The sequence below is a fragment of the Etheostoma spectabile genome, chromosome 16, assembly GCF_008692095.1.
Source record: "Etheostoma spectabile isolate EspeVRDwgs_2016 chromosome 16, UIUC_Espe_1.0, whole genome shotgun sequence".
Classification (NCBI taxonomy): domain Eukaryota; kingdom Metazoa; phylum Chordata; class Actinopteri; order Perciformes; family Percidae; genus Etheostoma; species Etheostoma spectabile.
In genome coordinates, this window is record NC_045748.1 from 6,869,774 (window position 1) to 6,895,761 (window position 25,988).

The 25,988-nt window shown below is 39.6% G+C and overlaps 1 protein-coding gene across 3 annotated transcripts in view; it reads right to left on the minus strand.

Annotated features, from left to right (window-relative positions):
• Positions 1-3,951: 3,951 nt before the first annotated feature.
• The window catches only part of sfswap (splicing factor SWAP), a 52,075-nt gene continuing 30,038 nt past the window's right edge, over positions 3,952-25,988 (minus strand). For 2 of the 3 annotated variants that reach the window (XM_032539477.1, XM_032539479.1), the window contains exons 14-19: positions 24,402-24,598; positions 16,966-17,327; positions 14,383-14,508; positions 13,791-13,931; positions 8,811-8,883; positions 3,952-4,678 (exon numbers count right to left, since the gene is read on the minus strand). In XM_032539477.1, the coding sequence (XP_032395368.1) occupies positions 4,613-4,678; positions 8,811-8,883; positions 13,791-13,931; positions 14,383-14,508; positions 16,966-17,327; positions 24,402-24,598 (965 nt within the window). In that variant the 3' untranslated portion in view covers positions 3,952-4,612. The remainder of the gene's footprint in view (positions 4,679-8,810; positions 8,884-13,790; positions 13,932-14,382; positions 14,509-16,965; positions 17,328-24,401; positions 24,599-25,988) is intronic. The other variant, XM_032539478.1, reaches the window with a different exon arrangement.

Sequence of the window (25,988 nt, forward strand, 5' to 3'; positions counted from 1 at the left end):
CTTGTTTTATAGTCAGCATATCTTAGCAATTATGCGGCTATCTTTGCTTTGCTGATGTTGGATAAACTTACAGGTTTATTTTATCTGTCAGGCAGGTGGCTGTGAGGCAGATAAGGGCAGTTCAATTTAATGACCAGTCAAATATACAAATAAGCTTACTAGCAGGTACAGTTGGCTAGAAAGCCAAGAAACATGGAAACAAAGAAACTACAAGGATCTGACAACTGAAAAAAAGCAGAACAGGGGGCTGGTATACACACACACACACACACACACAGGTAAGGAATAACACTGAGGGGGGGTCAGAGAGGCAGAATGGGCAGGGACTCACACAGTTGAGACGGACACTGTGACATTAGCAACCATGCCTGCATTCCCAATTTTACATATATTTTGCTGACGTTGCATATGAGATGCAACTACTGTGTCATTGAGTTTAAAAAGATTATCGCCCTGACGATATGGGTACACAGTACCTAATACATGCATTTAATCTGGGATCTTTCATCTCGGCATGACAGGGCCTTAGACTTGAATTCTGACTTGCCCTCAAGGACTTATAACCTGACTTGAGACTTATTCTGTACACTGAAGTCGATGACTTGGACCTGTGTCAAATGACTTGAGACTCCCCTTGGACCTCCTCTGAAATACAGCTTCGCAGTTACCCAACAGCCCAGTGTGGAATCAATAAAGAACAGTTCAGCTTGCCCCGAAGGACCTTTTTACAAAGAAAAAGAGCTGGCGAATGTACAGTAAGACAACTGTTGGCTTCAAACCACCGCCTTTTCTATAAGATGCTCATGGCTTACCCTCCAAAGTAAAGTGAAGGCTCTTATATCACCAGCAGAACTTGCAGCTTTAAAGTGTTTTCAGGTTTGCTGTTACCTAAAGTGTTGCTCTATCTGTCTGATAGAGTGACCCTGCCTCAGTGGGTCAGGCACAGCACTACACAACATGACACCCAGCCCTCACGGGCTGTTGCCTGGTGGGAGGCACAAATCTCTACTTCATCATTGCATTTCCAACAAGCTGTGTGCGTGTGCGCGGGTGCGTGTGTGTGCGTGTGTGCGCGCGTTTGTTGAATGTGAGTAAAAGTTTCAGTCTTAACCATAGCGATCAATGGGTGTATTGTAAGGATCACAGTGGCGATATTGGCTGCCACATTTGACATCATCACCATAACATAACTGATAAAAATCAGTTACGCAATTGGATACATTTCATTAGCAGAGGTCTGATTTCCTTCCAATCCATTTCTCCCCATAAACATTTTAGTTGCAAATGTCTATATCCAGTAGACACTCATGATATTAATTATTGCACTTCAATGAATGAATCAGAATGAATTAAGAGACAATGGTTGCCGTCAATGTTTTGCAATACTAATGTGATTAAAAACTACTATTTTGACCAGTGTAAAATTGCAGTGGCTCGCTAAACCGAAATGTTTTTAATCATAGCAGAGTGACAGACACATTTACACTTTTGCTTGAATAATTTGTATGAATGACTGCTTTGTAAAAATAGAAAGTAAAGTATTGCCAGTGGGAATTTGGGTAGTTTGTCAAACAAACAAAAACAAAAAAAAATGAGTTTAATGATCTTAATATAAACTGCAAAAAAAAACACCTCGCTAGTGCATAGTGCAGATATATTCAACTGTTATTTTATCCACCAGCCAAACAAAGTATTATGCAGTTTAATACAATACTTCACCAACCATTTACACTGCAATATTCTTAAACAAAACTCAATTACATTTTTTTCTGATGTTCATGTACAGTATAGTTGTGTCCAATTGGTGCAGTGGAGACAAAGTAGTCCAATTTAGGAGAATAAGGCATACACCTCCAATTTTCAACTAGAAGCTCTTTGGCCAACACTACACTAAAACCAGATTGAACAGACATAACTTGTCTTTTACCAGAGTCTGTGTTCAGTCTGAGTGCTGTGAGAATTCAGACTTTTAAACATTTAAGGTGGCTAAATGGTTGGAAAGCTTTTGATGTCATAGGCCTACTGATTTGATAAAGGTCAGTATAGTTTTGTATCCTTCACCACACGCATCAAAGCAGCAGGTTTACCTGTCGACATGTGTTGACTGTGTTGTGTTTATTAGTTTGTAGCAGTTTATGGTGACCTTAAGTTCATCTTTGACGCATGGGCACACAGGTCCGACAATTCGTGCCCAAAGTCACGAACCCAAAAGACTCGAAAAACGTACTAACCGGAACCGAACCTGAAAGCTGTGACCCAGATCGGTGCAGAACCGAGAGATGTTAGACTCGACCGAACCCGGGCCAGACTCTATCGGCACCGATTTGACAGCTGATTGCTAATAACAAATTAGGGGTAATTTACAAGTTGTCAAGCCAAACTGTTTCTTACCTAATCGCTCCTGTGCTTGTCCATGTTGGTAGGCTACTCTCCTTGACAAGAAAGTTGGTAAAATGCATCCAAGGTTTTTCTGTTATTCCTCTCTTGCTATTGGAAACATAACTAATGCCCTCGTTATTTCAACTTAAATGTCCACTTGCGTCCACTTTGCTCGTTTGGAATCATATTTACAGTTTTGTCGCATCCAGCATAATAAAGATAACTTCGGCTGTTTTTCCTTTCAAACTAAAATTCCTATGGATCGGTGCTGCGGCTGCTAATCGCTAATTGCTGCCTGACCTGCGCTCTCTGACCCTTAATCTCCTAGGTTACCACCTTGTTGCCACGCACGCACACACACACGCGCGCGCGCACACTACCTTCTAACACGTGCGTCTGATCCCCGTAAAAGGGAGCAAACGCAGGGCTGTTCCTAGTAGAAACTATTCTTGGAGCGTTAAGGTGTAAAGTGTAGTGTAGGACATATCTGTCAGCTACTTCAGCACCACAGACAGCGCCGTGGTCAGGGGCCGTAGACTCTAACTTGCACAAACCTCAGGCAGATAAAGAATGAGTCAGGCAGACTAAACTGACATATTCAAGTAAACCACCCCTCTGCCCCTGCACTCTCTGGATGGAGAGGGGGGATGGCAGGCTGATAAGGAGCATGCTTTTTGCTAACAACGAGGATTGCATCCCCCCTCGAATCGCTTAACTGAATAAGGTTGGGAAAAATAATAGTGTGGAAACAGAAAGAGGCCAACTGTGTTTGTGTCAGCTGTTTATGTTTGTCAGGAGGGAGAGCATATTCAGCATTCTCATGGCAGGAGGCTTGAAGCAGCTCTTTCCTTTGTTGGTGCGGGTCTTAATGTTCCTGTTAAGTTTCTCTGATGGTGAAGGGGAGAACGGACTATTGCTGCAGTGGGAGGTTTGAACTACCCTCTGTAAAGCCTTTCGGGTCAGCGGAGCAGGTGGGATGCTTTTGATGTTGCATATGTAAAAAAAAAAAGGTGTTTAGGGCAGGAGCACATTGCCTGTAGGGTGAGTAGTTGGTCAGTTCATACGTTGGGTGAGTATTTCAATAGAAGCCCAGTACCGATGATAACGATGTATTGAGCTATCATTAGGTCCAACAGTGGGTATCACTGACCTAATGTGCCTTTAGAGACCTGGATTGCTCTTTTTCTGAACATTTAATCCCCTAATGAGCTAGTACCAGTCTATAAAATATTTTTGTAACTTTGTTTAACTGCCGATACAGAAATTGGTTTAAGGGCCATCTCAGCGGCAGTAGACCCCAGAAGGATATCGGCCGATCAACAGTTATGTTTGTCGGGTTTATCAGCAATGTTGCTGCGACGGTAAACTCAGTTCAGTCAATGGAGGTGAAGGTTTGGGGGCTGTAAACATTCTTCTATGTTATCAGTGTTTCCCAGATAATGGACGGTGAGGAGGAGAACTGGGAGCTGAGTCTGTGGCTCTGAGGAGAGTTTCAACTATTTAACTTGTGATTTTGAACACATAACTCCAAACCCAAAAGAGAGAATAAAGGAAACAAGTCAGAGCCACAAGTAAATCATAATTGAAACTTTATTGACAGTTTAGATTATAAAGTGTTCTACATTAAATTCCATTATAGAACAAACCAGAAACAGAAGTAAAAGACCACACACCAGAGCTGAGGGACAGGGTAGAAAATGAAAAGGGCTTCTCAAGCAGACGTGTGATGTGCCGGAGTGCAAAGACAGCTGGGGGCGGAAATAAGAGGGAAAACAACAGCAGAGAATAGTAGATGAGGGAGGAGAGAATTGAATTTATCAAAACACAACCCTTCATAGAAGGCGAGAGAATACAGACCTCCAGCAGCTTTACGTAAGGCTGCAAAGAATGACTCCATGTCACCATGTGGGAGAGAAGTAGAGTTTTAAAACAGGATGCAACATAGCATATGGATTTATTTCCATATTTGCACCAAATCATGCCAGCTGCTGACATGCTCTCCGAACTGATGAGCTCTTTTCTCAGGTCAGGTGTGACACCAGATATTTCAGCTTAATGAGCGCCTTTACATCACTCTTACAACACTACAAAAGACACAACGTAGCCCAACTGAATCTGACAAAACTCAAATGAAGATTAAATCATAAATCGAGGATGAACGCCGGAAGGTGAAACAGTTCCGCTCGCTGATTGGCCGAGGTTGCCGTGGCCAGTAGGAAGTCATGCCCTATCTTTAGGAATTAGGAGACTGGAAGGTCTTGGAGGTGGCAAGCATGGCTCGCACTCTGGCCATCAGATCCTGAAAACAGACAAAAAGAAATTGAGGGATGAGTTTAATGTACTACACATCTCACATACTTTTGGGTCTTTTGATAAATTAACTTAAAGCGAGATCTATGAGACATTACGCCATTGGGTGTTACAGCAACCGCCAGCATGATGAGGGCCTGAAGGACATTTTTATCAGATTGTGTGTGTTGTGGAATCCTGCTCCAATACATATACCCTGCTTCAGTTGGCCTTAAACCCATCTCTCCAACTCCAATAAAGAACTGCTATGAACATTCCAATTGATCCACAATAAACAATTAACCTGGGGACCAAACAAAATTGAAAGTATTGGATGAAATCAAATTAATAAAGAAACATTCACTGTATTATCACAATTAAATTAAATGACTCCCTGTAGTGTGAAATAGCTTCTGGTAATGCTGTTCCAACTGGGAATCCACTCCTCACTCTGCAGCTTTCAGATGCTTTTAGCTTGTTCTTTTGGTTTTACCACCAAACCCTGGGGTTTATATCCGTTCAAGGCTTTTTTGGAGTGTGCTTCCTGCCCTCGAGCTGTCAGGAATTCCTTAATACATTTTTAAACACATGATTTAAGTACAGGATGATACCCGTAAGTGTTGAGAAACAGATGTGTCACCTCCGCCCCATGTCCTCAAAATATCTATTCACCCAATCCTCTTTTTCAGCAGCTGACCTACTCAGTGGCCAAAAGTAATTGCACAATGTTAATAGGAATAAAAACTATTGTTTGTGGATAGATGGGTCTAACCAGAGAAATGTAGTTTGTAGCAATTAGGGAGCTGCCAAAATGGCAATTTCCATTCCTTTCCTCTTCAGGTAGAAATGTTAATTTTGCTGACCAGGGGGCAAATCCTTGCATTGCTGAATAGGACGTGTTCATTTGCATCCCATGTGTGATCCATACACGCATGGACAAATATCCACCCTTGAGCTCTTCTGACAGACGAGACAAATTAACAGCTGTAATCACAGAGGAACGGAGCTGTCATTTCAAATCCCTTAAAAGCCTGTGACTCTCTAAACCCCGGTGTAGCCGAATATACACCAACAAAGAAGTGTTCCACGGAATGTGACAAACAAACAGTAATCCAGATTATTAACAACTGATAAAAAAAAAAAAGTTTATCAAACGACTGTTGAGTTTTTGTCTTGGCAAATGAAAGTGCAATATAAATTGCATTACATTAATAGATCGTCACAAGTCACATTACAGTACAGCCTTCACACACGGGGAATAGCCAGCTCTGGTTACATAATACTAAAAAAGGACGAAGTACTGACAACGGATTCCAATAAACAATACATAGGATGTCGACCTTAATATTCCTTATGTCATTCAATGTTGTATAAAAAATAAATACAATATTACATTTGAAAACTGTTTAATAATCCAAACCCATCGCAGACTGCTCAGCCTGACTAAGAAACAACATACTCAACACTGATCTTCTATTGCATCACAGCAAGTTAACAGTAAAATATTTAAATGTGATGGAAACTCTTGCCGAGAACTTAACTAGCCTTAGTCAGGGCTCAAATTACAGAACTTTTAGAATATTTTAAAGCAGGTTGCATCACATACACAAGACGGTTTGCTGCACACAGATTTGCTTCTAATTGCAAACATACCCACACTGCAAAGTTAAACAATAACACTATAATATGCTGGAATATCTCGGGGGAGCTATGCAACATCTTCAATTTTCTCTTCATCTTACAGCGCAATTCACACACTTCCCTGGGATAAGTTCTCCACAACTTTTCGATTTATCTGCTATCATGCTTGAAGACAGCTTACAGTGGATTGGACCAAGCCTTTCCGTTATCTTAACATTTGAAAAGAAAATAAACACACACAATGTTCTAGATCAAAAATGAATCTCAAAAACAAAATACAACAGAGTTAAAAAAAGACCCATCGCAGGTCTAAAAGCTACTCTCAAAGTGCACAAAGCATCTACCAAACAAAGTAAACCAGCAAATGTAAAGCAGAGACGGAGAGGAGACGGAGGAACAAAAGGCAAACAGGAGGAGAGACGGGCTTGACGGGTTGAGGCCAATAGCAACCAGGCACCCTCGGGGAACAGGAGACCATTAGGCAGATGAGAATGTGCTGAATTATTCAATCTGTGTTTGTAAAACATCACAGATGGGGTATAAGTAGTTAGTGGTTGTGAATCTGCGCGTGTTCCAGCAGCAACGGACAGCATGTTTTCACGAGTTTGCTTGTGAGTCAGTTGAGATGGAGGCAGGAGAAGAAGTTGCGTTTGATTATGTGAGAGAGAAAGAAATACAATGTTTTTTGTTGAAGCATCAAGAGATGGGAAATGTGCTGCTTTGTATCTGTGGTGCGTGAGGGAATTAAACACCGAAGACAGACAGACAGACACGGCCAGAGGAGAGAAAACGTTCCAAATTCTGTGTATTACCAGTGTTCCTAGAATAGTCCCGGCTGCATGTCCATTCACACTCTATTGACCTCCATTAATTCTGGCCTAGACTCTCTACATTCAACACTGGTTTTCTTGCAGGTAGAACACCACACGTGTCTATACGTACATACACACCGGGCCCTGCTCTTTACCTTCAAAGCATGTAGTTGCACACAGGTTGCATGAGAATCAACACTCGACACCTATTGCATCACCTTATGCAAGCAGAAATTAAATAACTGAAAATGTCAGCATAATTAATCAAAGATGGTGATCTAAGATGAAAATGTAAAGAAGCACTTACAATTTAAGAGGTGAGACAGTTACTGGGATGTCTTTCATCTTGGAATTGATTTAAGGCTTTTGACAAATCAAGAGTAACTGATTTTGAAATTAGTCTGCTGGGAAGCAGTCAAAATCACCTGAATGAACAGTATACACAATATTGCTCTGAAGTGCTGGTGGAGAAAGGCAAAGCCAGACAAATAATAACAAACAACTAAATTGAAGAGAAAACAGTGATTGAAAAGTGATTGAAGTTAAAATTGGCTTGTATAGACAGCACTTTGGAGCCTTTTGCTCAGAGTTCCTTTTTTTTTATTTTTTTTTTTTTAAATCAATCTAGTGATATGCACACTTTTCTTCCTGTCATCTATTCAGCTGATAGCTTTACGCCTATCCTTTAACATAGTCTTCCCTTCAGAACTGGTGTGTGTGCATGCAGGGAGAATCTGTCCTAGGGTCTGAATGTATTGGTGTGTGGGGTTACATTGGGAGTAACGTGTGTGCATTACTTCTTCAGACACAGTATTCCATTTATCTTGAGCTCTAACACATAAATAAGGAATGTGATGCTCCATGGATCAACAAAACAAAGACAGACCATCACTTAGCTACAGTTAATGTCTCTCAGATGCGGCATGTACAATGCACAATGCCATGTTGTTCTGACAGTTGGTATGCCAACTGTGAGAAAGTGGCTGCATGCCGAGCCTGGAGTGTGATTGCTGCAATGTTATGGATGGAAGTAGCAATGCCACGCAACTGACATGCAACAGAAACGCCACGCTCACGCCATGCAGGCAGTGTGCAGGAGGCCTTAGTTGGATTTCTTGCCTGCTTGCTTTTCATGGCTGATAAGTAACACAATATTTAGGTTTGGCTTATGCAAGTGCTTTGATTAAAGAGGAACTTTGTCAATGGGTTGACAACTGTGGTTTCAAAGGTCAATGATTAACTGCCAAGCTTAAATTCACTAAGGATGTTTAACCGCAGGTGCAGTGTGTTCCTCATATTGACATACAAGATAGAACTTTAGCACCCGTGTGGCAGAAAATGACTTTACATCACAGTTTGGCTAATCTACAAGACGCAGATGAGAAATATGTACCGCTAGACCAATTATAAATCTAAAGACAAGACAGATAGATCTTCAAGGTTCAAACAAATTAAGCTTAACACAATATAAGGTATGGATGTGTTGTACAAACATATGACAAAGCAGAATGTGTAGATAGAATACATGCACAATACAATGAACTCAAGTAACATTTCCTTCCGAGAAGGCCCTGTCAAAAACCAGACAGCACTTTCCGTCCCTCTTTGCATGATGGAAAGACACTCAGTACTCAGTAGGCTGTAAAGTTCAGAAGTGGACATATTTGGGTTAAAAGCAAAGAACAATACCTGAGTTATTTTGGACTGAACAGAGGATACTATGGATGAGGCCACCGCTTTGTCTTTCTCCAGAGAACCACCCCTGTAGAGAGAATGGAGGGAGAGAGACAAAGAAGAGAGAGAGAGATTGGAAAAGAGAAAACCAATCATGTTAACAGCAGAAGCTATACAATATTCATATCATCTTCTAAAATGTTCAAAGTTGGACAGGCATCAAGGGCTGTAGAAGAGGGAACAGAAAGAGGAATGAAATGTGACCTGAAAAAGAAAAGAAATCCACCCTGAGCCAAAGCTACACATAGACAACGTCAGACAGCAAAAGTGCCAAAATCGGAGGCCTCAGATTCAGCTTAATGGCTCTGTCCAAAGCTTTTAATCTCTCTTCTGTCTAACATTTCATTATTCATCAAGAGATTTTTAAAATAGAAAAAGTAATGTGCATCAAGTTGATTCAACATGGGTGACAAGAAACTGCAGAACAGACTGCTGCTGCTGTTATGGAGTCTAACAACTTTGGTCCACTTAAAACCTTTGGAAAATTTGGTAATCTGTGTATGCCAGTTAACCTTGGGTATTTTAAGGTTTATTCTTTTAAATACACAATCTGGGATTATGATGGTACGCTGCTCTAGATCCATCCAAGAAGGGAAAAAAAAGCCACAGACTTTCTGGAGTGATTCTGCTTATGTGACCTCTCTAATAATTGTGCTCTTTGAAGAAAAAAAAAAAAAGGAAAAGCATTCTGGCGTTGACAATGCTGATCCTGGCTGTTGTGCTGATGGTGTCGGACAAAATGAAACTGTGGTTGATGAAAAATCTTAGTTATAAGCAAAACTGTCCTTGCAAGAGATGCTTTGTTGTTTTTACAAGAAAAACATTTTCCATGTCATGTCATCATTCAGAAATGTTTTTTTTTTGGGAAAACATTCAAGTTATTTTAAAGTTCTAGGTTCCACAAATGGAAGATTCACAAACACAACTTCTGCTAACTAATTGCTAAACGTTTCCTTGAATCAGTTCCACAAATGAGCAATCAAAACAGGCATTGGTATTGATTTCCCAACCACATCAAATGGCTCCTCAAAATCTAACAGCTTGTATTTGGAAACTTTGGGAGAGAATAGTGCATGAACAGAGGAAGGATGAAGCATATTATTCATCGGTAATACACATCTTTTCTAACATCTGACAACTGCCTTTTCAGTTTCTTTCACATTGTGGAGAGCTGTTAGTAATGATCCTTACGGAGTTATTTCCCTCTTACACGTAAATAAAAAGTATCATATATGAGAATGATGACCAACACTATGGAAACTATGAAAGTCCCAGAGTTTTAATTGTATAAGATATGGCAGGGCTATTGCATTTGGCCTACCGGTGTTTCTATTTTTGTTGTCACTCAGTGTGTATAAGTGATTTTTTAAAAGCTAATGCATGACATGACCAAAAAGATGAGATCTGGTGCACACGGTCTATAGTAAGAGCTTTTAATAAGGTGTAGCCACTGATGTTTTTTTGATGGCAGTATACACTGTATGACTGGCATGGACCAAAAAAAGAGATTTGAATCAAGACAACAGTCACCTATGGCCAGTTAGTAGAGAATGAATTGGAAAATATTTGGGTACTCCTGTCGAGATGGACTTGAAAAAAGGAAAAGATGTGGTTCTTTGCTCTACCGATAAAGGGAGGGTCTGATGTTATTATGCCACCTTAATGTGATAATGGAATCAACAGCCTTTTGTCTGACACCTGAAAGATGGCACCAAGAAGGTTTTTTTTGTTCAAATAAAGAATTTTCCTTAGCTTAAAATGTCCCATCTGTCCAGCCTTTTATGGCTTTCCTAAAATACATAAATCCCTCCAAATTCCTCCTTTGAGAACTCGATAAGTAACCTACGGTGTATTAATGGAACCTCAAAAAAACATTTTATTTCTTAACATATGCTGCAACATTACCTTCTTTTCTGGGTGACACCACAGACATTTTGAATATTGCAAAAGATTGGAATTGCAATGACAATGAGCTCACAACTTTTGACAACAAAGTTTGTACACTTGCACCCCCCCCCCCCCCACAGCGTTATCACATCATCTTTATAAATCCCTGGTTAATACTCCCAAGGATTTTTGGCCAACCTTGACTGAGATTATTCTCTCCATGAACCCCTTTAAAATATGCAAGGAACTATTTCTTGCAGTCATGATACACAGCCATGTGAAGGCCCTTTGCCCCTCTGACTCTTGCCTTGTAATGGGTTTGTGGGGAGAAACATTCATTTTCAATCCTGCATGTCCATTCCTGTCTAAAAATTGCTTTAATAGATAGTCAGGTACTGGGTGTCATTCCTTTTTTTTTCCTCAAACTGAAAATCACCATCTTTCAAAAAACCCAAGCGGCAGAAGTCTACAGTAATAATTCATGGAAGCTCATTCAAAACATTCCTATGGGACTATTTCTCGGGCTATGCTGACATTGTAGTGAGGATGAAGATAAACTAAAGGAATGCTTTAAGGTCAGGAGATACCCTATTACACATATAGAGTCAGCCTATCAGAGAGCAATGAGCACAGATAGACATTCCCTGTTTTGACAAAAAGCTAAAACTTCCAGCATCTGGGCAGATAAAACAAACACTACTTAAACCTTGGCACGTCCTACAAAAAGGTTGCTTTTATGGGGGATATCTTATCTGAACCCCCACTAACTTCCCTCAGGCGTGCATGCAACTTTAAAAAAAAGGTCTCGTCCATCTATATCTTTCCAAACCTCCGTGTGCTCAGTGCTCTTACTCCACTGATTGAAAAGGGCTTGTGCACCCACGCACTGGGAAGAAATTTAAAATCAGGTCGTTAAGCTGCAGTAGCACTCATGTTATCTATACGCTGAAATGTCCCTGCCGTATGGTGTATACCGGCCAAACTAAACGAGCTCTAAAAATTAGGACTGCCAAATGGAAAACTGCTAATCGCAGTAAGAATTTTGAGAATGTGATTATGAATGTTCTGAGACTCCTTCACCTAATGCATGACACTGATATCAGTGATTTTAGACACCTACAAATCAATTTCACTGAAATGCATTCCCAATATAACATCTTATACTGCTGCTCTGGCTAAGTTAATAATAATAATTTATACTGTTTAATTGCTTCAATATGTTAAAAGATTTTAGAGCTGGATGAATTCACAATTTATCGACATTTGCTTGCGGTGATTTGACCCAATGCAATATGAAGGGTAGCATGTCAATGTTCCTGCAGCGTGTTAACTTTCAAGCTTTGTTAAGATCTTTGCTGGACTGACTGATGACGAGCTCTACTTCAGCCCCCAACTCATCACCTCCTCTGTTTGCTCACCATTCCACATTGTACAAAACGTCTTTGCACACAGCTCTTTTCTTTAGAGTATGCTGCTGGATTAGGATGAAAAAATGGAGCTCTAAAAAAAATTGACTCAAAAAGAATGAAATAAAATCAACCACTTTCAGTAAAATAGGTACCGTTTCACTTGTCATGTTTAAAAACATGACTCATTTCTTTGTTGGTGCGTACAAAAGGAATGATTTGCTTGTGTTGCAAATGCCCTTGCCCTACTTCAGCTCCCACTGTACACTGGGCATATGTTTTGTTTGGGAACAGAGAGGGAGGTGAAGGTAGGGTTGGGTACCGGAGCTTGTACTTTTACCAGTACCGACCGAATCATGGTGGTATTACTGCGTATTGGTTCATGAAAAATCAAACGGTGCCAAATTCCGTAGCTGAGAGCGCGTAAGAGCAAGCTTATCTGTCCTCTCTGCATAGTGACACAGAGCGGAGCATGCACACATGCACACACACAAGCACAGAGGTGTGGATGGAGCAAACTACGTCAGTTCTGCAGTTTTGTTGAAGTCACATTGAGTCATTATTGGACATATAACAGCAAACAAACATCCCCAAGACCTTAGAAGAGATTGTGTCCGTTGCCAAGAAGGCCTTTGTGCCTTAGGTCCTCAAAGCTGAAAGATGTTGGGCTCTAAGCCTTTATATTACGGGCTCTTTAAATTTAATACTTAAGTCTTTCACATTCATATCGGATTTAGAATTTCTTGGCCCGAGTTCTGTTTTACCCACTGGAGTTTCATTTTCACAAAGCCAGTATTACAGTTGCAGTCAAGACCTCTTTTTGGATGATACTAGTATCTAATGATGGCATGAAATTAAAGGGCTATATAAATAGATCATTCTAAAGCAGTGTCCGAAATTCTGGATGGGAAAGCAGTGTATTAATGATTCAGCGTATTTAATAATTGACTGGTTGCTAAGCTCCAATACCCCTTAGTTATGGCTGCTACACCTGAAAACCATTCCATTTTGGCAAACGGCAAATTTGCAAAGTTCAAAGGCGGTGGCAGATTTATCTCTCAGAATTCTTTTTTTATTTCTCTTGTCATTTTTTTTAAACAATGGGTGCTTGATTTCCAACGGGGGTAGATAGTAATAGTAGGCTTCTCATTGCTAGCCGGCGACTATCCGAACATTGGGATGACAACTTTCGCTGGCAGATGTTGTTAGCTGTAGCTACTTATGATAGGACAATCATTGTTTGGGGAGGGGTTAACAAAAGGTCTTCTTTAGATTCAATTACAGAAATAACAGTAAAAACATTTTCTAAGTAAAGACTTTGTCTTTGTCTAAATTAACTTTAATTTCCTTTTCAGTTTGGTCTTGGAGAGTGTCTCAGAACAGTTTGGACAGGGTGCTATAATAGCCAACTGCTAAAGAACTGAACTATTAGAAGTGCCGTTTGTTTCATGGGACACAGAAGCCTCACAGACCTGAAGGCGACCATTTATTGGTCTATATAAGTCACATTTAAAGGCAAAAGGAGTGTAAGTCGTAGGCTTTAAGTCCTCCCAAACAACCTTTTGTTTCTTTCGTGAATAGACTTTAAAAAATAGGTGGGAAAGTCCTTAGCTGTATGACTGACAGGATTGTAGTGGGTTACCTAGAGTTAGCCAGGCTGGAGGCGGGGCTAGCTGATGGGGACAAAACTCTGCCGGGTGAGGAATATGGAGAGAGAGAGGAACCCACAATTTGCAGTTGTCCTGAGGATGACAAGGAGCTCCTCCTTTTGTCAGGAGGGGACCTGGGAGACAAAAGCAAGAAGGAAAGAGCAGTAACTAAAACATTCCAGATTCAGGCAGTAACACAACACAATACAAAATATATCAAGGGCGTGGGATACTGTCTGAAGGCAGCACTTGTGCATTCAGCAACGCCCTTCTTTAAATTCATGCAAGTGCAAGCTGTCCACTGCAGTTTCCATCAGTGGCCGTTTGGGGATTAAGTGCCTGTCTTGTAGGTATATTAATCTACTCTAGCTAAATCTACTCTTAAAGACACAATCTAAAAAATTGCTCAATGTACAGTAGATATACACACACATTATTATTAAGCCCAAACACCTTATTGTGGAAATGTCTGCCTCGACAGGTGTAGTAAGTATTGTTTTCAGTGATAAAATAAACACAGCAGTATGCAGAGACACGTGATTCTTTGTCTCACCACAGACTAATGAAAGCTGGTGTTAGGTTTACCTGGATCTGGAATGTCCCCTGGGCAGGCTGGAGCTGCTGCTGGGATGATGGCGCTCCCGCTCTTCACGTCTCTTCTCCGATGAGGGGCCCTTTCTGTCCCTTCTCCCTGGGGAGTGTGAGCGGGATCTAGCCAGACACGAGGACAAAGAAAGTGTAAGATGGGAAGAAGCCATTAAATCACACAAGACGGAGCACGGTAGACGAGGTGATGCATTGGAAATGAAGAGCAAGAACAGAGGGTGAAAAGAGAGTGATAAGACAGTGCCAGAGGTAATGCACAAAAGGAAGAAATAAAGCAAGCTATCACGATGGTTTTTCAAGGGACTTAAAATGCCAGACTAGCCAGGGAGGGTTTGAGTCCATTAGACCATTGGATGACATCAATGTGGCACAATTCCCATTAAAGCAGTTAAAAACATTCTAAATCTAGTGCAACTGTGCCACAGGACAAAACATAATTCTGTGAATTATTTACAATTACTTATTATTTATTATTATCATTATTTCACATGGACTCCAAATATGTAAATACTGTTGTTCTAAACTATTCTAAAAAGAAATCAGTATTACATATTTATGGATAATATAAGAGATTAATTCCCTTCTTAGATGTGTTTGCATACAGAGGAGGACTAGATTAACTCTCTGCACTTGCTAGAATGCAGAGAAGGGCTGTATATTGGCACGAATCTGGCAATATGATGCGCATCACGATACACAGGTCACAATTCTATATATACTGTATATTCCAGTATAATTTTAGAAAAACATAAAAAAAGACAAGATGTGCATAAAAGTCAAGAAGTTAACTTTAGATAAACAATTCAGTTCACAGAAAATCAAACTGCCAGTTTGGGATAGTGGTTCACAGGTTCTTAGTGAGCAAATCTGTATAAGCTAAAGTAGGCCAAGAGCTACATTGTTAGCTTCTAGCAAAAAGTCAGGCACTGCTAGGCACTGTTAGACAAGAACACTCGCGGTGTGTCTCAGCATAGCCATCTAGCGGTAGGGGGTTTAAACACAACATAAACGCGAACCACTGTCTTACATGAATTGGCTGGCACGTAAATTTTGATATCGTCGAACCTCCTCCTATTTGTATACGGTATTGATTATGACTAATTAAAAATGATGACGTAAGGCTCAGACGGCATTCAGAAACTGAATACCAAATACTGAAACGCCTCTCCTTTCTCACGAGGTCGGAACCCGAAATGCTGCCAGACTGCAGAAGTCGTGTTCTTCTTTGAGACCAGGTCAGTCGGTGTGCAATCAATATATCTCTCTCTCTCTTTCTCTCTCTCTCTTCCACACTGTCACATGATGACAACCACACATAAGCATTTTTAGGCATTTAATAAATTATGTTTAATATGTAATCCTTGGCTCCTATATAAGTACATTGCATTTTTTTTTTAATGACTGTATTGAAACTGATACTGTTGCTATTTTTAAGACCCTGCGGTATACTGTTAACCGCCTAACAACCTAAAAAACAGTATTGCAAAATAAAATACTGATATTGATAGTCAAGTGGATCGATTCTTTCTTAAACCCCTAATCCAGAGCATGCATGCCATTTACAGACATGAAATAGCAAGGCTAGAGAAGGAAATTATACCCCTTATCTAAAAACAGCCAGAAAGGAAAGGACAGACAAGTTAATGTCAGCCTGTGCTGGGGTGGCTAAACAAAGCTGCCTGGTCAATATTTGCCTCTTTGACGGATAAACAGCACGAACAAAGCAGCTCAACTCTGCCTCTGATCACTTCCTCTAAACAACACACTCGAGTTAATTCTTTAAATGTTTTTTTTCATACGTTCTTTTACTTCTCCCTTTTTCTTCATCTTTTACCCCTGCAAATGTTTCTTTCACTTCACATTACCGTTTTTTATCCTCTTAAAAAAAGTACTAAAAGAGAAAAAAAAAGGATAACAGGAAATGGATAGACAGAATTACACATTATTTTCTACTATTGTGAATGTGGGTGCAGTGTGCCAAGCACTAAAAGGTTCAGGTGAAGTGATTTATCATCATGTTCTCAGCCTGTCACTTTAAATGTCTGGTATCTTTAATAGCAGCTGTACCAATCACAGCTTCTCCAACTGGGAAACTATCTATCCAGAATAAGTTGACTTTTTATTAAAGATAACTTTGTTTCTTGACACATCACTGTAATTTGCATTGCATAAAACCTGATAATACGCAGAATATGGACTGCTTGTGTTGGTCTTTTCCCAGTTACAAATCAAGTTCAAAGAAGGCAGCAAAATCAGCATAAAACAACACAATAGAAGACATTAAAAGTGCTTCTAGAGAGGTGCCGTGTCTGTAGTTAGCGGCAGCAGAGGCCAATATACAGTAGATCTGAGCTGGACAAGTACACTGAGCACTCTTTTATCCTAAAAGACTCAATGCCCTTGCTGAATCAGAAAAGTTAATATGACATATTCATACAGTGAGAAAATGCACGTGTTATCCCATCGCAGCACCTTGAATCAAGATCTAATTGATCTGTTGGATACTTAAGAGATTCCCAGCCCAGCCACTGACTGAATGAGCGCCAGGCCAAGGTGTCTTACCGAGACCTGCCGGCTCTCCTGTAGGCACTGGGGAGGGAGTGTTTGCTCTTCGACCTGGACCTCGACTTTGATCTTGACCTCCTCTTGTGTTTTTTCTTCTTTTTGTCTTTGTCCCTCCCTTTGTTCCGGTCTCTTTCTCTTTCTCTATCCCTATCTCTGTCTCTGTCACGGTCTCGCTCTCTGTCTCGGTCTCTTGCTGCTCCTCTGGAGGTAGTGTGAGAGGATGAGGAGGATGGAGCCTCCCTGCTGCGATAGGCTCCTTTGTTCTCCGCAGTGGATCTTTGATCCTTAAGATACGCAGGTGCTGCAGAGGACACTTGAGGAGGGGCATGGTCAGACAGGACAGAAAGGGCTTCTTGCATCTAGAAACAAAAAGGTAACAAGAACAAAACAAAGAGCAAAAATGTCAGTGAAGGGATTGTTCGACAGAAACATTTTGGACACTTTTTAACTGGTTTAAAGATAAAAAAGAGAAAAGAAAACCACATATTTATTAGATTTTACTGTATAATCTATAATGCTCAATCTCTCTGTACATATGTACAAAATCAATATGAGGGCCCGTCTACTTCCTGAGAAGCAGGTGATGGACAAGGTTGGCTGTGTATGAACATGTATTAATGTAATGCCCCCGTGTCCATCCTGGTCAATGTTACAGGGTAATACAACTCAGATGGTTTTGGACCAATAAAAAAACAACAACAACATTGATTTACTCGACAGGAGTGTAAGGATAACCAGCGTTAACAGAGAAGCTGGGGAATACTGTTCCCCACAGTTCTCTGGTAGAGAATATTACTGTCTGGTTTTCTTATCTCCTTAGGGGATTTTTAATTAATTTGGGTGGTCCTTCTAATCCTGTATTTGTGAAATAAAAATATGTATTTACACACATAATGGTAAATATGTTTAACAGAGTAAATTATAAAAACATTTTTGTATGTGCTTGATTTTTTTCTCAATATCAAGCAGTATAGAGGTAGCTACATTAAAAGAAGGTGGTGGAAAAAATGTACATCAGGAGATCTTTTTAAAGAGGGTAAATGGGATCAGAACTGGCTGGCTCAGGCAAAGTCCCTTACTCTCTTGGGAAATTATTACTCATATTCCTACCTCAAAAAAAGAAAATCCTTACTCAGCTGATTAAAAAGTGTGGGTTGCACAACACAGTGAGGCCCTCTGGCTTCACACTGAGTTACAACTGTCAGCAGCAGAGTGCCTCTAATTACACCAGTGTGGGTCTATCTGCTCATGTTAGATTGGCCTGCTGTTGGATTCACACTGAAAAGATGGCTTCAGGCCATCAGTGGATTAAACATGAACACTAAATCATCCAAGGTCAGATTTTATCTTCCAGGGTTAGGTCTGAGATTGCTCTTGTAGTCTAAGCAGTCCACCCATGTTACATGTGTAGGCATTCATGGTAATAAAAGGGCATTTAGATAAAGAAATACATCAAATGGCATACTTTATATGCTAACATTAACATAAATGAAGTGACTGCCGGAGTGATAAGTGATGAACAAGAAAGACAGAAAGGATATGGATGTGGGCAGTGACTTCAATTTTTCCAATTCAATCACCCCACCTATGACCAATCTGCTAAAATTGGTAGGAAATAGGTGGAGCATAAAAAAAGAGATGGGGGGGAATAGAAGCAAGTAGAGCGGTAAAGGATGATGAGGAAAGAAGATGAAAGTAGGAAGCAAATGTAAAGAAGTACAGGGTGGGGAAAAAAGAGAGAGTGCTAAGGACAGAAGACAATCAATAAGTATCTAAGAAACAGGCAGGGAAGAAGAGAGAGAGGAGGAATATTTATTACCCCTTTCTGTTTGCACACTATCTAGTGTCTGGGCTAAGGGAGCGATAATGAAACGATACAAAGTGAGGTTTGGTTTAAAATTAGGACTGACATATGGGAAGCTTATCCCAACACCAGGATGAGAAAACGTCTGCTCTCTCACACCTGCTCTGGCAAGATACAGAAGTTTGGACAGTAAGAGGAGTAACAATAAGAAGTTATAGTCCTGGGATGGGAGAGGAGAAACTGAGGAAAGGAGAAGAGAGGAGGAACACACAGCAGTAACATGCTCTCAGTATAGAAAAACAATAATAATAATAATAATAATAATAATAATAATAATAATAATACTTTATAAGAATTCATTTCAATTAACTACTAATAACTGCAACTCCTACTTCTACCCGAGTCCCTTTTACCTAAAAGTCAGGAGGGCATCCTAACTAGATTGGACTTGGCCACATTCCCGTATCATTTTCAACACCGATTAAACAGCACAGGGCACACAGCACCCCAGGGTGAAAAATTCACACAGAGAGATTGAACACACATATATATATGTTGGCTTGATTAAAAACACATTGATAAATGTCTGACTTAATTATTATCCCCCATGCTCAATGTTTAATAACTTTGAAACAGAGAATTTTGTATCGTGAGGTGGGATTCTTTCTCATAATAAATCTAACAAATAACAGCTCATACAGTCACAGTTGCAATTAAACCGACACTTCTTCTATATTTTCAGTTTACATACAGCACATAAATAAAAAGGAATAAACAACTTAACTTTACTCTTTTTTTGTATTCAATGCTTGTCCACTGTCTGACATCCTTAAATAGGCTAGGCAGCAGAAAATCTCTATCTAGCTAATAAGGAAATTGATGACAAAATGTATTAAGAGATTAACTGTGAGAAGCAGGCTAGCCTTCTGCATGCTCACAATGGCAATTAATTAAGGTTTTCGACTGCAAAATAAGTTTTAAAACCCATCACTGAAGGCAGCCTGTGTGGGAGCTGAGAACATTCGTATTCCTTTATATCCTTATTGTCCAATTCATTGCTGTTCTCAGCGCTGCCACCGCTTCCTTAATGAGTACTGGGGCTCTTTCCATAACTGTCCTGTCATGTCTGAATGAACACTTCAGAAACATTTGTGTGAAAGTCACCTATGCCTGACTGACCAAAGACTATATGTAAAGGTTCAATATGTAATATATTTACTGTAATATATCCATAATATAAAAAAACAACAACAAATAACATTGTACTCCAAGAAATTGCTTAAATCTTTTAAAGTTATTGTCCATGTTTTTGCGCATTTCACATACATATGCACTCCCATCTGTCCTGATGGAAAATCTCTTTTTGACGTAGACTGTCCAATGTTCACCAATTACAAATGTAGATTAGACAAAATTGATTTTCTTCCTCTGTAGGTAGTCCTTTAGGGTTGAACTTGAAGATACAAGGTATAATGTTGTACTATTCTACTAATAAAGCTATTTTTTTCATTTAACTCATCTATTTTTACTGGGACACATACAGTGAGTATAGGAACCCCTGCTTAAATTGGGATTGGCGTGGGGTACTTTCCATAAAATCATCACTCAATGCAAATCAAACCAGCTATTAGGCTAACTGAAATAAAACCATACCAATCTCTATGTATGGTGAAGGGTATGTGATGATGTTGGGTTATTTTAAATCCAAAGGCCAAGGGAACTTAATCAGGATGCATAGTATCCTGGATCCATGACAGAACGAGCCTTTGAAAATAAAAATATGCCTGCTTCTATGGGAATATTTCATAGGGGTGTCTATACTCGTGCCCCCTGTATTTTAAGGAAAAACATTTATTTATTTACGATACGTTATTCATTCACAAAGAAAATTGGTGTCCTTAAATAGTGGATTTTTCCTCAGTTTTTAATTAAGGCTATAAGATCAATTTCCAAAAGATGATTTCTTTATTTCTCTTTTTAGTCAACAAGCAGGGGTTCCTTTACTCATGAGCACTGTAGCCTACATGAAAGAACAGTTTTTTTGGTTGTGTCCAATGTTGTTTGTCATATCATAGTGATTTATTGCTTGTGTATGGTGATTAACACAAAAGATAGAACACAATATTGCTAAAAGAAAAAGCTAAAACAACGATCAGATTATTTTCCCATATCATTCATCCCAAACTTATAGTACTTTGTAGATGGCACCAACCAACACAAGTTCACAATCTCTAACTGCATTCTACATACAGTTCAACTACAACATCCATTTATTCATTAGTAGGACAATGACCTGGATGTTGGTAGTTCCTTCAGAGTACATACACTCTGCAGAAGTCACCAAACATCTGGAGAAGAGTGACAGAGCTGGCGCAATAGTGACAAAAGCCTGCCCACTGCCATCTGGCCCAACCGGCAATAGGCCAGTTATCCATACGTCGGGTGGACTCACATGAGGAGCTGACATGAAACATCTATCAAATGGACAGGCCATCTACACATCAAATGATCACCACTTATCATTTATATCTTATTTACACTATAAAGTATTCTAGGCTTTTTTGACTGTGTCTCATATGACAAAAAAAAGAACAGCTTTAAAAATACAGCACTCCAATAAAACTCATAAGAAAATAATTTTAAAACAGAGTATTATCTCTGGGGAACCAAAACAGAGAACAGGGAAGTTGGTGGACGGACGATTGATTCAACTAATACAGTGCACGTTCAAATTGGGGTATGTTTACATTAGCCAAAGAAATCTTGGTATGTGGTACTTTCTTGATAATTACTGAAAGTTTCAGGTAATATTAAACTATACTATACTATACTATATATGCTCCAAAAACTTTTGGTTGGCACTTAATTAATTATTTTAATAAAACAAAAAAACAATAGTCACCTTTTGCAGCTAAACATTTTGTTTTATTTTACACCTACAACATTTAAGCGTTAAGAAAACTCACATGAACACACTATTGTATGAAATCAAAAAGACGACATATAAAATGACAAAAGAAAGCTTTTTAGATTTGTGGGGAAGATTCCACACTCTGCCTCTGAGCCTGTCTTTGTTTAAAACAGCCCATTAAAAGTCACAGAAAAGATACTAGGCTTCATTATGTAAAGTGCTAAACATGTTGAGCACACAAATCCCACCTCCCTTTTTAACAATGATTGTTTGGAATTGCTGTCATAGCTGCTCATATATGGAAACCAGTCTAATTTGAACCATACCACAGAATCAGCTCAAGAGCAGCTCAATATACAGTAAATGTGGGCTATACTTTATTGGCTGTATGTACGCAACCTTTAAATGTATGCCGTTTCCCAATAGTCACATATATGTCGCTGATGTTTATGAAGATATTCCCTCAGCTACCAGACATACATCTCTTAAGCTATGATTGCATGGTTACATAAACTGAAAACCGCCATTAATAGCCGCCCACAGACCAACAGCTGTAGGTGCCTGCGACTTCATTTGCACATAATCAATAATGAACGATCATAGAAAAGACAAAACACATTTTGCCATCTGGTATCAACATGTTTTAAATTCTACTTGGAGATAAAGATTAAGGCTATTTTAGTATGGGATTACAGAGCCAGCTGTAGTAAATATGATATTGTATTTACTAAACGTTTACGATGACCAAAGACTTGACCCAGTTCAACAACAGAAATGTAATACGAGGTTGAAAAGAAAAAATTCAGAGCCAACAAAAGTGTGCCACTGACCTCAGGGTGGGCAGGTCTAGCCAGGGGTGTGGATGTTAACAATTTGATGTGGCAGGCTCTATATTTCAATTGTAGTGAAAAAGAATTGAGCTTATGTATCCACTACGACTGGGGCATTAAAGGTTGTAATCTGTCCAACTACACGTTACAAAAAAGCCAAATGTTCAGCCAAACTATTTATATTGTTTATGTTCAAGAATTTTAAAACAAAATGCTGTGATTGCTGCGGCACAAAAATCTCAAACGTGTAAATATTAAACAGCACAGAGTTTTAGGCTATGCAAAATGTGCAGGGAGACATGTCAATGTGGGTTGACAAGTCTGTGAAGTCTGTTTGCATGTCGGTTCAAACTATTTTTAGGACGATGTGCTAAAATTGTATAATGAAATGTTTCTGCATATTGAGGGGAATAGTAGGCCTGCCAACCTTGACACATAAAAATGAAACATTAATGCCAGCTGAATATCAAGTGGCAGTTTATAACTGATTAAATAAATGCAAATGTGCAATCAATGGAACTCACGTCTACATAAGCTCAATTTCATTTCAATGGAATGACACAACAATCTTCTATGACATATCACACACTTCATTTTGCCACTTGGCCAAACAACTTGGCAAAGCAGCTCTTGTAGACAAAGAAACTTTCCTCTAACATTACCCGCTACTCTTCCTTTTACTCCGATGACAAATTATTGAAGTTAGTTTATTAAATGAATTTACAACACCTAGCAGCAACAAGTCTCCTTTGACTTGACATTTGTGATATTAGAGGCCTAAAATTATGTATACCATTATGTATACATTGACACAATGTCCCACACTGCAATCAAACATGAAGCTGTTTGGTATTGTCTTAACGTCCCATACAGTACAACTCTTATATGCTAGTAATTGAAATAATTACAATGGAATAATATTTTAGATAAGACTTTGCATTGGCCAGGTGTGAAACAATTCTTTTAATGTGGGATTGTATATGTACAGTATATGTATATTGGTTGCTCATTGCATCAGGGGCCAAGATATTTTATGCATAGAAAGAGGCATTTTCCACAATAGGACTGTAGTGTGTACATGCTATCACAATATACTTTAACGTAGTTATACACACTTTCCATACAGTGTCAAGTTACACCCTGATGTGATTCATCAATGCAAGCTTCCATGATTAGAAAAGCTGAATATTGTATCTTGCAAAAAGATGACTGTATTTTAAATGAATGCAGACATTTGGTCCAAAGTTAACAGGGAGCTATGGTAATGGGAAATACATTAAATGCATACATTCTCATTGCCACATTCTTTTATTTATACTGTTTTAGCTCTGGAGATAATGTAGTATAATATGCTTTGCCTGTTCCAACATGAGACTTGACACTTCAGTAGAACTTATGATTTGGATTCAACTCCTTCGTACTCATGCTTTGAGCCAGGGTTACTGGGTTAAAGGTCCCGTGGCATGACAATTTCAATTTATTAGTTTTTTAAACATTAATATGAGTACCCCCAGTCAGCCTATGGTCCCCCAGTGGCTAGAAATGGCAATAGGTGTAAACCCAGCCCTGGGTATCCTGCTCTGCCTCTGAGAAAATGAAAGCTCAGACGGGCCGATCTGGAAATTACATCAAACGAGCAAAGTAGCAGTTTGAAATGGCGCATACTAAGGAAAGCTCATCATGGGACTGGCTCTAGTGGCTCTAATTCTGCACCAAGGCTGAATTTTGGGAAAGAGACTTCAGATATGGTATTAGGGGACCACTGAGGTCTATATACAGTATAAGCATCCAAAGAGCACAATGTCATGGGACCTTTAAGCCTCTAGTTTGAAACAGACACATGAACACATGACAAATACGGATCCATCTTTATGAGCCATACACCTACCTCAAGATGTACAGTTGAGTCTAGCTCAGCTCTCTTGGCCTCAGGCTCCCCAGTGAAAGGGCTGCGGAGCGTCTGTAGGAAGAGCGCTGCCTTCCTCTTCCTTTCCGCTTGTAGCTGTTTCTCCTTGGACTCCTTCGATGCCTGGGCCAGCTTCTCCCTGGCTGCAGCTGCTAGACGGTCCTCCAGCTTCTGCTTGGCTGAGGGCAGGCAGATGAGAAGGTAAAAACAGGTGAGACATGGTCAGCCAAAGATGAAAACAGTTATAGTCATTGTCCTTTTTCTGTGTTCGCAGTTATAATGCTATGAGGGAGGAGAACATGATTGAAAAGACAAAGAGAAGGAGGGAAAGAGTGGTTTGCTCTGCTTTTCACTTATCCAGCTTTTTCCTCCTGACCACAAGTAAATGGTCTTTGGAAGACAACAAACTAAAAGAGAGAGAAGAGGGAGAAGAGTGAAAACAGAGTGAAACACAACCAAAACAATATCAGAGACAGACGAGACAAAAAGTGAAAGACAGACAAGAAATCAAGAATGTTGAAAGTAATTTTGCTCTCTTACTGTCACATCTAACTTAGGTGATATGATCAGTATTTGTTTGGAGTATCCAGCTACTGTGGATTGACAAAATTCCTGCTCTAAATGATAAGGCCTGACTAGGTCTCCGGTGGTGGGTGATTTACATGCAATTCAAGGTTTATACAGAAACAGCAAAGAAGGAGGGAACATGTGGGTGGAGAAGAGGAGACAGACATCAGAGTAAAATGAAAAATATGCACAGTTTTGAGAGATGTGGAGAGAAGATGAAGTGACAGAGACAGGTGGGGGATAGATAGGTAAGGAGAACACAAGAATGAGATGGGTCACAGAGGGAAACAGGATGAGTGTGGCAGACAAAACATGGCAAGGCAGTGAAGGATAAAGCAAATGCTTGCGGAAAACAAGTTGTTTAAGTTATGCAACCGCTGGGGCTACTGTTATCTGTTCAGGGTTAAAAATAGGCTAGCTGCCAAGGCAAATCTTATTTGACTACAGTGTGTAATAGTCAAGTAGGGCACAATCCAGAAGGACAATCTCGGTTGACTTTTTTTGTGCAGTATTGTCCAGTAAAAAATATTTCATATGAAATAGTGATAAGTCAATTTTAATAACTAATTAATTAATCATTTAATAAACAAGAAATAACAATTAAGCAACTGAACAAAAAGGGATTGACAAATTGATAATGAATATAATCATTAGTCAAACCTGCAATACCAGTTATGTTTGGCCCAAATGGGGGCAGAGTAAACAAGTTTTGAACACAACATCGCAATATCGCCACCACCAATTTAGCTCTACTTTTGGCTTTAAACAACTCCTAAGATAAATATGTTTTTTTGCTGCTGAATGCTCCATTATGTTCACTATCTAGTGGCTAACTGTGTCTGGCTGCTGTCTGATGTTGAGCACGGAGCGTACAGCAGATTTTTAGAGCTTTTCTACTGAATACAGCGTCCTAAAACCACACGTCGAGCGAGAGCGAGAGAGAGAGAGAGAGAGAGAGAGAGAGAGAGAGAGAGAGATTAATGTTTTAGCTGTCGAAACGCT